Source organism: Chrysemys picta, chromosome 25 (genome assembly GCF_011386835.1).
Source record: "Chrysemys picta bellii isolate R12L10 chromosome 25, ASM1138683v2, whole genome shotgun sequence".
Lineage (NCBI taxonomy): Eukaryota > Metazoa > Chordata > Testudines > Emydidae > Chrysemys > Chrysemys picta.
In genome coordinates, this window is record NC_088815.1 from 7,678,916 (window position 1) to 7,695,097 (window position 16,182).

Consider the following 16,182-nt stretch of genomic DNA (forward strand, 5'->3'; position numbering starts at 1 on the left):
CATTTGTTTGTATTTAGACATTCCTCTGCAGTATTTGCAACCTAAAATTGTGCTAGTGGAGAAAAAGGTAGAAATTGAGATTGACTAGCTTATTTTTCTTTGTCCAAGATAAGAGAAGCTTAAAGAAAAAGAGCATGAATGGTGAAAAGTGAATTAGATCTTTAAAAATCTTCCAATATGAATACTTTTCAAATGTTTCTCGTAACGCAGGTGAGCAATTTTTAACCTGACAGTGTGTCTTAAAGATGTATAAAAGTGTATTTGAAGAGTAATATGTTGATTTATAAACTGCTTTTGATTAGTAGCTGTGTCATTATCATAGATACAGGATAAAGAAGCTATGCCTTAAATATAAATGTATGGAAACAAAACAAAAAAAATAGTTTGAGATTGCAGCACTTTCTCCATCTGCTAACTTTCTCATTACCAGTAACTACAATTTAAAGGTGAACTGAAAGGCCTAGGCATACTGTACATCTGAGTGCATGGTTCTGGTTTCCCTAGCTACAGCTGATAACCCCACTGACACCCAGTACAGCACAAGAAGTTGCATTTCTCATGCTACATTAGTTGCCTTCAGTTGTAGCAAAAGAAACCTCTCTCTGAAATCAGGACTTGGCAGGCCTATAGAAAAGGAACAAACTTATTCATGTATTCATTTATCAAGCATGCTCAAGTCTACGTATGTATTGTATTAACAATTTGGGAATTGCTTCTGTGTCTATCTTTAAAAAAAATAAATTTTCCTTTAAAATTAGAACCCTTAATTTTCTGTTACTTAAAATATCACTGTAACTTTCTTTTAAGGGCACTTCGTTTTAGTCAGTGGAGTACTGTGGTTGGATGAATGGTTGGACAGCACAGTGGTGAGATAGACAATGAGCGTTTGGCACCTGATATCTCTTGCAGTATCATTTTTGAGTCTTCTGAGCCCTAGAGTTCAGATAGTTTAGGGTACTGATAGCCTAAGGTTGAAACTCAGCATGGTAGCAAACTGGGTGCTCGTTAGCTTCTGTACTTCTTACAGCCACTGAAGTGGTGTGTTCTGAATATGGCTACTAGAATTCAGGTCTGAAGGAGTTAAGTTCTCCTTCTGACATTTTTAAAGTTCTCGTCCTCAAAAACGAAAGCATGTAAAATGGATCACTTTGTGTATGGGAACTTCCTTGTGGTTTGACTGCAGCTCATAGTTACTCTCCTTGCATTTAGGTTTGAGATACCACACGTGGGGAGTCGTCAACCATCCTCCTGGCAGCATATGCTGTTGCTACTTCTGCCACACATTCAACTGACTCATAAGGAAACCCCTTTTAAATTATCAACACAAAAAAGTTCCTAGCACTCTTCCACATCAGTGAAAGGGAAACTTAAAGAAAACAATGAAGACCATTAAATTTCCCTGGCTGCATGATAATAGAATATCTATATTGCATGATTCAGTTCCATGAAATCCAATTCAAGACTGAGAGTGTATTTGTAGTATTAACTATTGCTATAAAAAGTCCCTTCCAAGTTTGTATTTTTCCATGAGGACCATGTTCCTGAAATACAGATATACTGCTTGGTGTCCTTGAAAGCCTTGAAACCTGTGTTTTGGGTTCATCTGTGTTTCCAGGTAACTAGAGCTCTTACAGAAGCAGTGTTTTGTCTCTTTTAATTTAATTTAACTTAATCAGTGGAAGGTTCTGGTGCCTTCTGTCTTTATAACATTCTGAAGCAATTTAATCAATTAAAAAGCAACGATTCCAGAATCAGCTCATTATCAGGTTCCTTGCCATTTTCACCCTCCACTTACCTCAGGCTGTTGAAAGAGTAAACGCCATAACCCATAATTCACAAGAGCCCTTGGATGAGCCTGTTTTGCATGCCATGATAATTCCACCTAATTTCTGATTTTGAGGAACAGAGAGGGAAAGATCAGCTACAATTGAGTGAACGATTTCAAACAACATAACAGTGTGCTCGGATACCATAGTGAAGGGCACGTTAAAACCACACAGATATTTATAAGTGGCTCCAACCTTCACCCAACTCTTATGGTGAATCAAGGGAAGGATTAAGGAAGAATTGTTGGGACCTGGACCCAGTGGTCAGGGCCGCCAGATGCAACCATAGGTCTGTGAATAGCTGGTGGCACATGAGTGCTGTTACTGTAGGACTTGCAGACAAGGATCTTGGGTGCCCTCCCACAATACCTCAAGTTGTGCGATCTGATGAAAGTAGAGAAGCACTGGCCAATGATTGTTCACTGCAGACACGGTTGACTGGGCTGGGGTTGGGGTGGCAGATCTTGGCATGGAGGCCAGGATTCTGATGGGCCTAGATTTAGTATGTTCTTAACGTACTGCTGCATTTCCTGGTTTTTCCTGAAAGGAGACATAGGAGAGGCTATTCTTTCCTGTTTTTTTTTTTTCTTCAGATCTGTCCATAAATCAAGAAATACTGTAGATCTCGTGAGTGTACCTGATCTTAGGATTTTCAGGCACATTGCATTTTGCAGAAACATTAAACCTCAGATGCTTAGCTGCCAGACTTCCAAATATTTTGAGGTGTGCTTATTACTAACAACCATGCTGGGAGCCTTGTCTCTTTATAGGCACCCTCCATGTTCTCTTAAACTGGAAAGTAACCATACTGATTAGCTTTTATAGATTGGATCCATAGGTACTGAGCTTTGGCTTACTTCAGCTGTCAGAAAGTAATAAGGGTTTCGTTTCAGGTCAATAAGCTTTTAGAAGTGGGTAAACTGGAGCCAAACTTTGCCAAAGTTTTGGGGGGGGATTTGGCCCTGGATTCTGGTTCAGAGTCATTTGTTGGCAGTTTGAAAGTGTTTGCTAATGTGCTCCTCCTGCTTTTAAGTTCTATGGACTGTGGAAAAACTTTCTTTCCTTGATCTGAGTTTTAGGGAGACTCCTTGTATTTTTGTGACTGTGTGCCCTGGAGAAAAAGACAGATGAATGTGTTGGGTTGAGGGTGCAGGCAGGGAATAATCTATTTCTGATGCAGATATCTTACATAGCTCTGTCTTAAACTGGCTTAATTACTTGAGCTGATCTTGGTTTCATCCATTGCAAAATCATTGAAGAAGGTTTATCTCCTATACTTTATATGCTTCAGTCAAAATGCAATTAATTCCATTTCAGGGCAGTTTTTTAAATAGAGCGCAGGCCAAAAGTGGCAAGTGAAGTGGAAAATATTTGTCCACATGATACCTTCTTAAATAAGTGTGGCATAGTTGCTGTTGGAGATGCATAGTAAGCATTTATTGGTGAAGGAATGGAAAAACAGCAAACCTCTGCTTCCTTCTTACTACATATTTTTGATTACTGTGGAGGGTATTGAGAACTAATATCTTCCATGTAGCGTATATATTGAAACAGTTTTAATACTTTTCATTTTTATGTATGTACATGGCTACAGACACACACTTTGGAGAAAATACCCTCTTAATGCCTGTTGAGAACATGATGGCCTGATACTTGAAGTTATTTCTTCTGATTTCAGCTGTTACTGGGTCCTTCTTTACAGAAATAAAAAAATGCTCTAAGCAAACTAAACCTGGATAAAAACTGCAGAAGCTGAATAGCTTAGGCTTTTTGTTTTTGTTTTTTGTTCTTTTTAAAATTTACTCTTCCTTAAAAGTTCCATGCAAAGCAAACCCTGGTGTTAGTTTAGATTCTAGCAGCCAGTGTTAACGGTGAGACATCACTCAGGTCAAGTAATTCTAAAAGTTAAGGCTGTACTTTACATCCGTCTACATATACTTTTAAAATATGATCTTTTAACATAATTTTATGGTATTTGTCAAATGATATGGATAATACAGACTCTGTCTTGCTGACTCCAAGCATTCAACATCCATGAGCCAAGCCCCCTGAAAATCATGACATTGGCTTAAAAGTATTGAGATTAAAATATATTATTTACCTTCTGGCTTTTTAGCATGCACTTGAATCACATTTTCAAGCTTTTCTTTGCAACCATAAGGGCTAGAAATCTTTAATATTTTTTTTTTTTTTAAGCGAAAGCTGAGATTCTCACATAACCACTTGTTTCCAAGAACTGGGGCTTTAAGTAAAATGCCAAATATTGTGAGACTCAGGATACAACCGGAAATTCTTTATACAACCTTGCATGCAGTGAGCATACTGGACTAGAAGTTTAACTAGACTACTTTAAATTACGCTGGGGCCGTTTTGGTCTCTGGATGGCTTAGACTCAATGAAACAGCACAGGCTCTGCACAGCTGAAAATCTGGTATGTACCTTGCAGTTAGGAAATATTACTTTAAATTAACCAATGTTAATGATAAATACAAAGGTTATGTGCAGCATTGTTTTAAAGAGAAATTGAATATGAGGAGGTGTTGGGAAATGCTGATCTTGACCTTGCATTATTGAATATGGATGCTGCTGAACTGTTACATCTTTTTGTTGCTATGTCATGTCTACCTGTCCAATTTTCCTTCCTATTAATTTTTATTTAACATGGCTTATGTTTTTCCTTGGGACTCTATTGTGAACTGAAATTAAAAATAGGCAAAGGTCTGTGTCTGAGAGCCTCTGCTGTCAGCTACAGGTGGAGTACAGCACTTCATGTGAATAATTGTAATTGGGCTGTTTTTCCACTGTTCTATCTTAATTTGAAATCCTCAGATGAAAGGCATGAAGTGAAGACTTAGTATTTTTTTAATATTCTACAGTTCTAAATATTTAGCTTTGCTACTGGCTCACTGTGTTTCATTGGGCAAGTTGCTTAACCAACTGCTTTTTATGCCTTAGTTTACCATCTGGTTATAATAACTTGTCCTCAAGGAGATATTGTGAAGCTTAATTAATAGTTGTGAAGTGCTTTAAAATCCTTAGGAGAAAAGAATGAAATATAAAGTAGTGGCATTCTTTAGTATTCTGTAAAAGTCTCAACCCAAATCTGCCCTCGCACTACTGAATTGTCCTTTATGTGATGTTCCACTTTACAAACTTTTCTTTAAACATTTGCCAAAATGATAAGAAAAGGATTAAAAATATCCTAGAAGTTTAAAGAAAATCTGGTCGCCAAATAAACTTTAACATAAAGGTGAACTGAATTTTTTCCCCCACAAAATAGTTTAACATAAATTTTGTCTCCCAAAATGCTCAAGTAACTTTCTGAAAAACAATATTAATTCTTGTACTTTATAATGTGATATCTACATTGATTGATTGTTTTGGATTGGGGAAGGGAGACATTCTCTCTACTGCTTGATTATTTTTCCTTATGTATTTCAGGTTAAAAAATAATAGAGAATAAATTAATACCGTTGCTATGGTGTATGTCAAATCTGCTATTGGTACTCTGGTTTCCACGGGCATCAGTGTTAGTGCCTCCCAACAATATATAATCCTTGATCTCTTTTGATATTTATATATTCAGTACAAATGGCAATACCACAACTTTTTTCATATGCTTCTTTGTATAAAAATAGTGTGTAAATAGGCACACCATTAAAGGAGTACCACAACGATTCACTTATGCCCTGGTTGCGAAAGGAGCTTAAGCACATGGGACTACTCGCCTGCTTAAAGTCAGTCATGTGGTTGCGTATGTTGCTGAATCAGGACCAGAATACTGGAGTTAAGTGAATGAAATATTTTCTCATAGGCAGACTCCCTGCCCTGCCTCCAATCAGCAGTGATATTATATGTTGGAGGCTTCAGCATGTAGCTTAGGCTAGGTCTACACTACCCGCCTGAATCAGCGGGTAGAAATCTATCTCTCGGGGATCAAATTATTGCGTCTCATCGGGACACGACAATCGATCCCCGAATCAATGCTCTTACTCCACCAGCGGAGGTGGGAGTAAGCGCTGTCGACGGGGAGCCGCGGAGGTCGATTTTGCTGCCGTACTCACAGCGGGGTAAGTCGGCTCCGATAGGTCGAATTCAGCTACGCTATTCGCGTAGCTGAATTTGCATATCTTAAATCGATTGCCCCCTGTAGTGAAGACCTGCCCTTAGAAACTTTAGTTTGGGTATTCGGGAGCTGATGCTCTGTTAAAACATTCTGTAGACAGATACTTGCAGTTCTTCTTCTTTAAGGCCCCAATTCTGCAGTTGGGTATCCCCACACAGAGTCCCATTGACTTCAGTGGAGCGCTGTGTGGGTGCTGGGGTGCACCCATAGACAGTCAGTGTAGGATCAGGGCTAAATTTACCTTTTTGTTTGTTTATTTGTTTTTAAGCCTGGGAATTGGTAGTGAGTGGGGTTTCCCTTGTTACAAAGTTAAAATAGACATGCATGAGGAAAGCTATGTAGTATTTACTCCTGAGTAGTCTATTTTTACTTTTATTTTTTCCTCACTGCAACACTGTGTGGAAAGTATTTTGAAACACTCATCTTTGTTTTCCTAGCGTTTTAAGGCACACCCAGACAAGATGGATTAAAATCGACAAGACCAATCATACTAAGGCAGTGTGGTTTATGAATTAAACAGTAAAAATTGGAATGTATGAAATCGCCCTGTGTCAGCAATTTTTGAAGTTTTTAATATTACTAGTCTTTCTCTAATGCCTTTGGGTGTTAACATTCTGAGGTGGATACCTTAAAAACACCTTAGATAGGAAACTAATTATCCATTTTTTTCTTTACAAATGGGAAAATTGAGACATAGGAGAGGGGAAATGACTTGCTCAAGGTCAAAAGCAAGTTGGTGCTAGAACCAGAAATAGAACCCAGAAGTTGTTAGCTTTTTCTGTATTTCCTTTCCTGTCACTGCTGTTTGCTTGGATACCAAGATAGCTGTGTGTAAACAGAAGGTTTCCAGAGTACAGCAGCCTCCTGCATCTGCCTTATTCATTTAACGATGTTGCAATCCAGAGTTTAGACCTTTCCAATCACTTCCATAGTGGGGAACTGTGATGTCACAAGCACTGTATTGTCACATCACTTGGTGAATTGGACAAGCAGAGTTTTAAAGCTTGCCTTAATCTGAAAATGAATATTTTTAAAAAGGCCCCTTCTTACTACAGAGCTGTGCCCCGTGTGAGTGCTCAGAATCTGGTCTGCTGACTTTACTGACAACAATATTGACTTCTTTTTACTCTTAGCCACGCAAGAGCCAACACAGCTGAGAGAGTCAGTTTTGGATTCTATTCCTTCTTATGCATCATCAACTGATTGGAATTACAGTTGTTACCAAATCATTTTCACCTGTACAAATCTATTCAGACAAATGGGATTGCATAGGTGTCACTTCATTAGTTGGCTACCAGGGTCCATCGATCACTTTAAATAGTCCTGTAACTCTTTTCTGCTGATAGCTAACTTCAGTGTCCTCCTGATATCAAGATCATATGGCTAATGTGGCTTGGCTGTGTGCACCTTTCTATTCTTTATGCCAAAACTAATAAGGATAGTAGCAAAATTTGCATCATTGAAATGTAGCAGAATTTACATTTGAGCAACTGAGTCTGCATTAGGCGCAATTGATCTAGAATGCCATGGAATTGGTGCGCCGAGGACAGGTCAGAAACCAGATAGAGGGATAAAGTGAGTCCCTTTGCAACTTGTAGCAGGCATCAGTTTGATAGAGGTGAGCAGAATTTCCAAAGGCTATGTGAGAAGTTAGCAGCTGTACTCCTGCTGACATAAATCCGGGTAGAGCTGTGGTTCCCAAACGGGTTCGTGAACCCTTGGGGATTCGCGAAATGTATTGGGGGTTCTCAGAAAAAAATTCTGTAATGGCGGACAAAGCCATCCCTAGGGACCCCAAGCGCCGGCAGCCCGAGTCCTGTGACCATGACTTCCTGGCAGAACAAGTTTAAGCTTTGTTGTAGTTGTGCGTTGTTTGCCTGGACTGCTCAAGACCCGAATGATTGTGGGAGGAACTCTTTATTTGAGTTGGCTTCTCAAAGACCTTCATGCTGTTTCATGTCTGGTACTCCTTGATGAAACATGTAGGAGGCTTAATCGAAGTGATATGAACTACAAAAGTGAAATCTTAGAAGAGTGTTGCCATTTTCATAATGTAATAAAATTAATAATGTAATAATAAATAGTGTGTAATAAACTTGTCATAAAAAAACCAAATTATTTCCAGGATCACTATAATTTATGCTCAGGTAAGGGAGAAAATCCCTGGAAATATTCATTTTTAGGAGGGGGTTCATGAGATTTGATATTTTCATGAAAGGGGTTCGCGGGTTGTTAAAGTTTGGGTACCACTGGGGCAGAGCATCTAAGACGAGGCTCTTCCCTTTAACGCTCAGGCTTTGTCTACACTGGGAGATGGTGTTCCGACAGTGACAGAAAAATTCCTTCTGTTGGTATATGCTGCGTCTACACTAAAAACATAGAATCTCAGGGTTGGAAGGGACCTCAGGAGGTCATCTAGTCCAACCCCCTGCTCAAAGCAGGACCAATCCCCAACTAAATCATCCCAGCCAGGGCTTTGTCAAGCCTGACCTTAAAAACCTCTAAGGAAGGAGATTCCACCACCTCCCTAGGGAACCCATTCCAGTGCTTCACCACCCTCCTAGTGAAAAAGTGTTACCTAATATCCAACCTAAACCTCCCCCACTGCAACTTGAGACCATTACTCCTTGTTCTGTCATCAGGTATCACTGAGAACAGTCTAGATCCATCCTCTTTGGAACCCCCCTTTCAGGTAGTTGAAAGCAGCTATCAAATTCGCCCTCATTCTTCTCTTCTGCAGACTAAACAATCCCAGTTCCCTCAGCCTCTCCCCATAAGTCATGTGCTCCAGCCCCCTAATCATTTTTGTTGCACTCCGCTGGATTCCTTCCAATTTTTCCACATCCTTCTTGTAGTGTGGGGCCCAAAACTGGACACAGTACTCCAGATGAGGCCTCACCAATGTCGAATAGAGGGGAATGATCACACGTCCCTCAATCTGCTGGCAATGCCCCTACTTATACAGCCCAAAATGTCGTTAGCCTTCTTGGCAACAAGGGCACACTGTCGACTCATATCCAGCTTCTCGTCCAATGTAACCCCTAGGTCTTTTTCTGCAGAACTGCTGCCTAGCCATTCAGTCCCTAGTCTGTAACAGTGAATGGGATTCTTCCCTCCTAAGTGCAGGACTCTTCCATCCTAAGTGCAAACACTAGCAGGCTGGGTCAGCAAAGTTATGCCAACAAACCTATGCCAGTTGAGGCTCTGTAGTGTAGACGTAGCATTAGCTCTAAATGACGAAGGGGGAGGGCGGGCTTTCAATGGCATAAATGGGAGTTACGCATCCAGCCTCTATTGACTTTCAGTGGAAATTGGGTGCTTGACTCCTATTTGTGCCTCTGAAAATCTCCTCTTTGGTGCTCGATGCTTCTTGCCACTGCCCTGGAACATCCAGCTCCTGTGAGTGCAAATGTCCTCCCAAGATACAGGGCAACATTGTGTACAGCTCTTCAGAGAGTAGGAATCATCACTCCGTGTAGGAGTCTGTTTATGTTCTAGCCTTGTCAGCAGCACAAGTGAATCTTAGCAGCAGGCATCAACATATTTGCCTCTTCCGTTCCCAAGAAGCATGGAACAGCTTTGAAGGAAGGTGGAAATTATCCAAGGAGGTTTTCACTCTGTTTAAAAAAAAAAAAAAATCACTATGTAAAATGTCATTCTGGAGCTCCAGATCACATTTGCTCAGTTTACATATCAATGGCTTTTCTAATGGCCAGTGCTGCAAACTTCACTTGGGATCTGAAAATCCTGCTGGGTTCTCTGTGTTTATGGCATCATCCTCAGTAGTAAAGAGTCTGCAGTTGTAACAAATCTGACAGTGTTGATGATGCAAGTGTGAGGAAAATAAGATCCAGCTCCCAGCTCCCACCCTCCTTCCTATCCCTTTTGGATGTTCAGGGTCACTGGGAGAGAGAAACTTTTCAGTAAAGGTGAGTACATGTGACTTGAAGGCACAGGGAGTAGCAGATATTTGAGATGGTGCCACTTTCACATGGTTCCTCTTACAACTGTAGCTACACTTTACAAATATTTCTTATAGACCAGGTGCTTCAGGATCTGACCCTGCCAAGGTCCTGAGCATCCTCTGCAAGCATCAGGCTCATAGAGGGCAATTTGATACTGGAGCAATATACTACTACTCCACTTGAGATGTAGGCTCATACAACACTGTGAAAAGTCCTTAGGAAAAATGGAAATGAGATTAAGGTTCATTTCTGATCCTACTGCATTATAAAGGAGCTCACAAATGAGATTGTTTCTTCTCCTTGAGACAGTTTATTCCCCTGTTTGTATTAATGTATACATTTATCTTCTTCACCAAAGGTCTTGTGCTGGCCAGCTGTTTACTTGCAAATAACGTGGGCCCCAGGACTAGTACAGATGTGATGCTATTCCGTAACTTCAGAGAGAGAATTATTCTTAGATATGTCACATTGTACTGATGCAACTGGAATCTTTTTATAAATAAAATTTTTTAGATACCTTTCAAAAATACATTCAGCCAGGGAGGCAAAGCAGCAGATACTTGATATAATGGAGTTGTATGTAGGGTTGTCAACTTTCTATTGGCACAAAACCGAACACCCTAGCCCCACCCCTTCCCCTGAGGCTCTCTCTCCCCCACCCTCACTCACTTTCACTGGGCTGGGGCAGGGGGTTGCGTTGCAGGAGAGGGCTCTAAATGGGGGTGTGGGCTCTGGGATGGGGCCAGAAATGAGGAGTTCAGGGCAGGGCCGGCTCTGGCTTTTTTGCCGCCCCAGGCAAAAAAGCCTCCGGCTGCCCCCCTACCCCCCCAGCACGGCAGGGAAGGGCAGCCAGAGCGCCGGGGGGAGGGCGTCGAGCCCCGGCCGGGGCTCCGCTGTCCCCGGCGGCCAGAGCGCCGGGGGGAGGGCGTCGAGTCCCGGTCGGGGCTCCGCTCTCCCCGGCGGCCAGTCCCGGTCGGGGCTCCGCTGTCCCCGGCGGCCAGAGCGGCGAGCCCGCCGCGGCTCCGCTGTCCCCGGCGGCCAGAGTGCCGGGGGGAAGGCGGCGAGCCCGCTGCGGCTCCGCTGTCCCCGGCGGCGAGCCCCGGCCGGGGCTCCGCTCTCCCCGGCGGCCAGAGCACCGGGGGGAGGGCAGCGAGCCCCGGCCGTGGCCCTGCTCTCCCCGGCGGCCGGAGCCGGAGCACTGCGCTGCCCCCCTCCAGGTGCCGCCCCAAGCACAAGCTTGGTGTGCTGGTGCCTGGAGCCGGCCCTGGTTCAGGATGTGGGAGGGGGCTCTGGGCTGGGGTGGGTAGGGAGTTGAGGTGCTGGAGGGGGTGAGGGCTCTGGCTGGGGGTGTGGGCTCTGGGGTGCAGGAGGGGGCTCTGGGTTGGGGGGGATGGGGGTTGGGGTATAGGAGGGGGTACAGGCTCTGGGCTCGGGGTGCAGGCTCTGGGATGGGGCCAGAGATGAGGGGCTTGGGGTGCACAAGGGGGCTCTGGGTTTGGAGGTGCTCAGGGCTGGGGCAGCTGGCCGCTTGTGGGGCGCAGCGTGGGACCCCAGGACAGGTAGGGACTAGCCTGCCTTGGCTCTACAGCACTGCTGACCAGACTTTTAACGGCCCAGTCGGCAGTGCTGGCAGGTGCTTGGGGCGGCCGCTCCGGAGAGGGGCAGCACGTCCAGGTATTCAGCGGATGGTCCCTCACTCCGCCTGGGAGTGAAGGACCTCCCGCCGAATTGCTGCCACAGATCGCGATCGCGGCTTGTTTGTTTGTTTTGTTCTGGCTGCTTGGGGCGGCCAAAACCCTGGAGCCGGCCCTGGTTGTATGCAAACCTATTCTGCACACATTTCCCAAGGAGAATGGAGTGTGTATATATGACTTGGTGCCTAGGAAGAGGATATGAACTATGATCAAAAATATGACTTGACCATCTCTTGTATCTGCAGTATTTGGTTCTTGGTCCTTTAGCTGTATTTTGAGCAGTGAGCTGAGAATATATTATTCCTGTAGCAATTGTCTTGTCCTGTCCCTGTCCAGGAGAAACATAAAAGAGAAAATGACTCACAAGCTGTTTGGGGCTGGGTGGAGTTGAGAGAGAAAAAACATGATTGCGCAGGGTCAGAGCTAGTTAGAAAAATGGAAAAATAACTCTGAAAAATATTGAAGTTGTTTCTATTTTGCATGGTCAAAACAGAACAATCTCTTGTTCAGTTCTCCAGCTTCCCCAACTTTTCTGTGACATTTTTGATTTTTTTTTTTTCATATTAGATATTTTAAAATGTCAGTGTCCCATCCTCCCCCTTGCTTTCCTTTTTTCCTCTTTGTCATGGAGTGCAATAAAATGAATAATATCCAGAGTTTGGGTTTTTTCCTCCGTTTTCCCTTTTTTTCCTTTGCCTCAAACTTTTTTTTCCAGAGTTGAGGAAGTTTTGAGACGTTAGTGTCCAACAGAAAGATCTAAATAAAGGGGAAGAATGGAAAAAGAGGGTTTGTGTGTGAAGAGACTCTAGAAGTCTTCATTCTGTTGCATTCAGTGGCAAAAGGGGAAGAAGAGAGAGAAAAAAACAAAACCTCAAGATTTGGAATTTCTAAATCTTTGGTTTTGATAAGAAACCAGAAAGGAAATATGAGTGTGGGGTTTTTTTTATTTATTTATTTGAAGCTTTCAGTTTAGAGATAAAAGATCACTTTGAAATTTTTTTTTTTTAAACAAAATCTGCTCTAGTCAGGGTATCCTCACCATTGCAGGAACATATTACTGTCAAAAGGGGCATGGCTCTAGTACATGTACCCCAGAGGGTATGCAGAAGTCTTCCAGGGGGTCCATCAACTCATCTAGATATTTGCCTAGTTTTACGGCAGGCTACATAAAAAGCACTAGCGAAGTCAGTACAAACTAAAATTTCATACAGACAATGACTTGTTTATACTGCTCTGTATACAATACACTGAAATGTAAGTACAATATTTATATTCTTATCGATTTATTTTATAATATGGTAAAAATGAGAATGTGAGCCATTTTTCAATAATAGCGTGCGGTGACACTTTTCTGTGTTTGTCTGATTTTGTAAGCAAGTAGTTTTTAAGTGAAGTGAAACTTGGGGTATGCAAGACATTAGACTCCTGAGAGGGTACAGTTGTCTGGAAAGGCTGAGATCCAGTGCTCTAACCCACTGTGTCATTGTTACATTGCTGGGTATATCATCAAATTGTTTGGCACTTGGCTTTGTTTAAACACTTAGAGGTAGCTAAATGTGCTAAGACCGGGTAGGAAAGAAATTGTAGTTCTTGATCTTCGAGTATACTTCTGTCCCAGTGAGGAGTAGTTGCACTTCTGCTATGACACAACAATTTCCCAATGCTATTTTTTGTTGTTGTTATATTTATATTCAGAAACACATTTTCTGCGCCTTCCCTTTTCTTCTCTTTCTGTGGAACAATTGTGTACATTTATCTTAATATAATACAGCAGTAATATAAGAACCCAAACTAAAAAGAATCCTCCAAGTAGGCTGGTAGTTACCTTTCTCTGACAGGTCATAGACCTTCTACTGGGATTTTATTCGTTTGGACTTTGATTACGTGAGCTCCTTTTCTTTGAGAACTGCAAATTAGTGAAGTTGTCTCTTCTCTATCTGATCTCCTCTGTGCTCTCTCTAGCAGTGAGCATGCAGAATTCAGAGGGCGGATCAGATTCAGCGACTTCTGTGGCACTGCGTACTTCTGCGTCTGCTCAAGCTCCGGTAGTGCAGCCAGTGCCAGCCTCCCAGCAGGTAACGTTGCTACAGCAGTTAATGCTGTCTCCATGGAAAATAAACCTAATTTTAATGCTGAATATGCTTTAACTCTTGGCTCAAAGGATTTTGTTAAAAAATCAACCTGAAGTGTGTGTAAGTGGTGATGAAGCCTACCTAGATATTGCATTGATAAATGCCATCGAAATGTTTGTAATAAAAACAGACACTTTGATTTAAGGCATGAGACTTGGATTTTAATTTAGCCATGTTGCCAAGAAAACTCTTTCCTGCCAATTTGGGTTTTTGATCCATTGCAGTGTCCTGATGTCTTTATTTGATGTGTCAATAAAAGCAATAAAGATTCAAATTGTACCACGTCGTTTAAAAAGGCATCTCCTGGAGTTGAGATATATCAAAATCAGCAGAATTTTGTATGTGTCTGTGTGTGTGTGGGGGAAATCAGAAAAAATCCCATAGTTGGGTTTTTTGGCGGAGAGGGGGTGATTTTGGAGGTATTTTCTTCACTTTTTGAGTGTGTATTGCTTTGACATGTTTACATACATATAACATGTCTGAAAGTATTTGTGATACTAGAAATATTAGGTTCTCATTTCAATCTGTGAATGAAAATTTTATTTCAAAATATTAAAGGGAAGTGATGAGAAAACTGAGGGTCCACTTATGTCTCTTAGGGAACCATGAGAAAGTTTTTATAGAACTGTTCAGAAAGGATGGGGAACAGGTGGAAGGATGGAGTGATTGATTGGAGAGAGAGGTGTAGCTAGTAGGTAAAATTAACTGTCATTGGATGTTGAAGAGGGGAGTGGATGGAGTTGGGAACTACTTGGAGACTTGCTTGGCTAGAATCTTGTGCTGCCCACGTTGCAGAGTATAATGTGGTCCCGTTATGAAGTTGGCTCGCTCATCATATTTTTTGATCTTCAGTGTTGATTTCACCAGAAGGTTGTTTCTCATTCTAACGATTAAAGGATAGGAATATAATTAATGCCGTTAACATGATTTAATGGAAAATAGCTCTTGTCAAGCAAACCTGACTTCATTCCTTGAGATTACAGGTTTGGTTGATAAAGGTAACTGCGTAGATATAATAAACGTTTGTATGGCATTTGACATAGTGTCACACAAAATTCTGATTTAAAAAATTAGCCTGGTAGAATATCAATCAAGCACACATTAAAATGATTAAGAACGGGCTAACTGACAGATCTCAAAAGTAGTTGTCAGTAGGGAATCATCATCTAAAAATGGGGTTGTTTTCTAGAGGGGTTCCACAGGAATTGGTACTAGACTTGACACGCTTCCACATTTTCATCAGTTGTGGAAATAAATATAAAATCGATGCTGATAAAATTTGTGGATGACACAAAGACTGGGGGAGTAGTAAATCATGATGAGGACAGGGCAGTCATACAGAGCAATCTGGCTCGCTTGTGGGCCTGTTTGAACAAAATGTGTTTTAATACAGCCAAGGCAAAGGAACAAGGAATACAGGCCATACATACAGAATGGGGAACTGTATCCTAGAAAGCACTGAACAGGATTTAGGGGTCATAGTGGACAAGCAACTGAACATGAGCTCCCAATGTGATGCTGAGGCAAAAAGGGCTAATGTGGTCCTTCAGTGAATTAAGAGGGGAATAGTAAGTAGGAGTAGAGAGGTGATTTTACCTCTGTATATGGCATTGGTCAGACCAATACTGTTTACACGTTTGCTCTCCATATTTTAAAAAAGATTTTGAAAAATGGGAGGGGATGGGGAAGAAGAGCCACAAAAATTATTTGGGGGCTAGAGAAAAGGTCTTAGAGTGAGAGACAGCAGAGTTCAGTCTCTTTAGTTTATCAAAAAGAATGAAGTGACAAGATCAGTGTATAAATGCCTTCACCAGGAGAAAATACTGGGTACTAAAGGGCTCTTTAGTCTACCAGAGAAAGGCAGAACAAGAACCAATAGTTGAAAGCTGAAGCCAGACAAATTCAAATGATAAATAAGATAGAAATTGATGACGGTGATTAACCATTGGAACAAGCTACCAAGGGAAGTGGTGGAGTCTCCATTTCTTAATGTCTTCAGATTAAGACTGGATGCCTTTCTGGAAGGTATACTTTAGCCATATGTACGTTATGCCTTAGTCAAGCACAAGTTATTGGGCTCAACACGGGGTAACTGGGTGAAATTTAATGGGCTGTGACATGTGGCAGGTCAGACTAGATGATCTACTGATCCTTTCTGGCCTTAAACTCTATGAATCTATGAAACAAGTGTTTGTATGGAGTGAAGTCATGAAAACAGATGACTCTTCTTAAGTAAAATGTAAACTTTGTCAAGAGTCCAGCAGCAAGATAGAAAAGAATCATGCTTCTCTTGAAAAAGCCTAGTAAATCAGTTTATTCAGATTAATTCAGTGGCCCATTTGACCCGGAAGAAACATTGCTTATTAAAGGATCAGCAGAATATTGCTCTGGAGGAGCAGAAATATTGAGTTTGATCCTGGAACATTGATTTTGGATGCC

General features: G+C 41.8%; 1 protein-coding gene across 17 annotated transcripts in view; it reads left to right on the forward strand.

Moving 5' to 3' along the window:
* The window catches only part of RFX2 (regulatory factor X2), a 100,794-nt gene that overhangs the window by 32,751 nt on the left and 51,861 nt on the right, over positions 1 to 16,182 (forward strand). For 10 of the 17 annotated variants that reach the window (XM_024105773.3, XM_065578200.1, XM_065578203.1 and 7 more), the window contains exon 2: positions 13,574 to 13,686. The exons of 2 other annotated variants lie outside the window; for them this stretch is intronic. In XM_024105773.3, coding sequence (XP_023961541.1) covers positions 13,582 to 13,686 — 105 coding nt within the window. In that variant the 5' untranslated portion in view covers positions 13,574 to 13,581. Of the gene's footprint in view, positions 1 to 8; positions 211 to 13,573; positions 13,687 to 16,182 lie in introns of those variants that run through there. 5 more of the 17 variants (XM_005281219.5, XM_065578201.1, XM_065578197.1 and 2 more) reach the window with 4 other exon arrangements.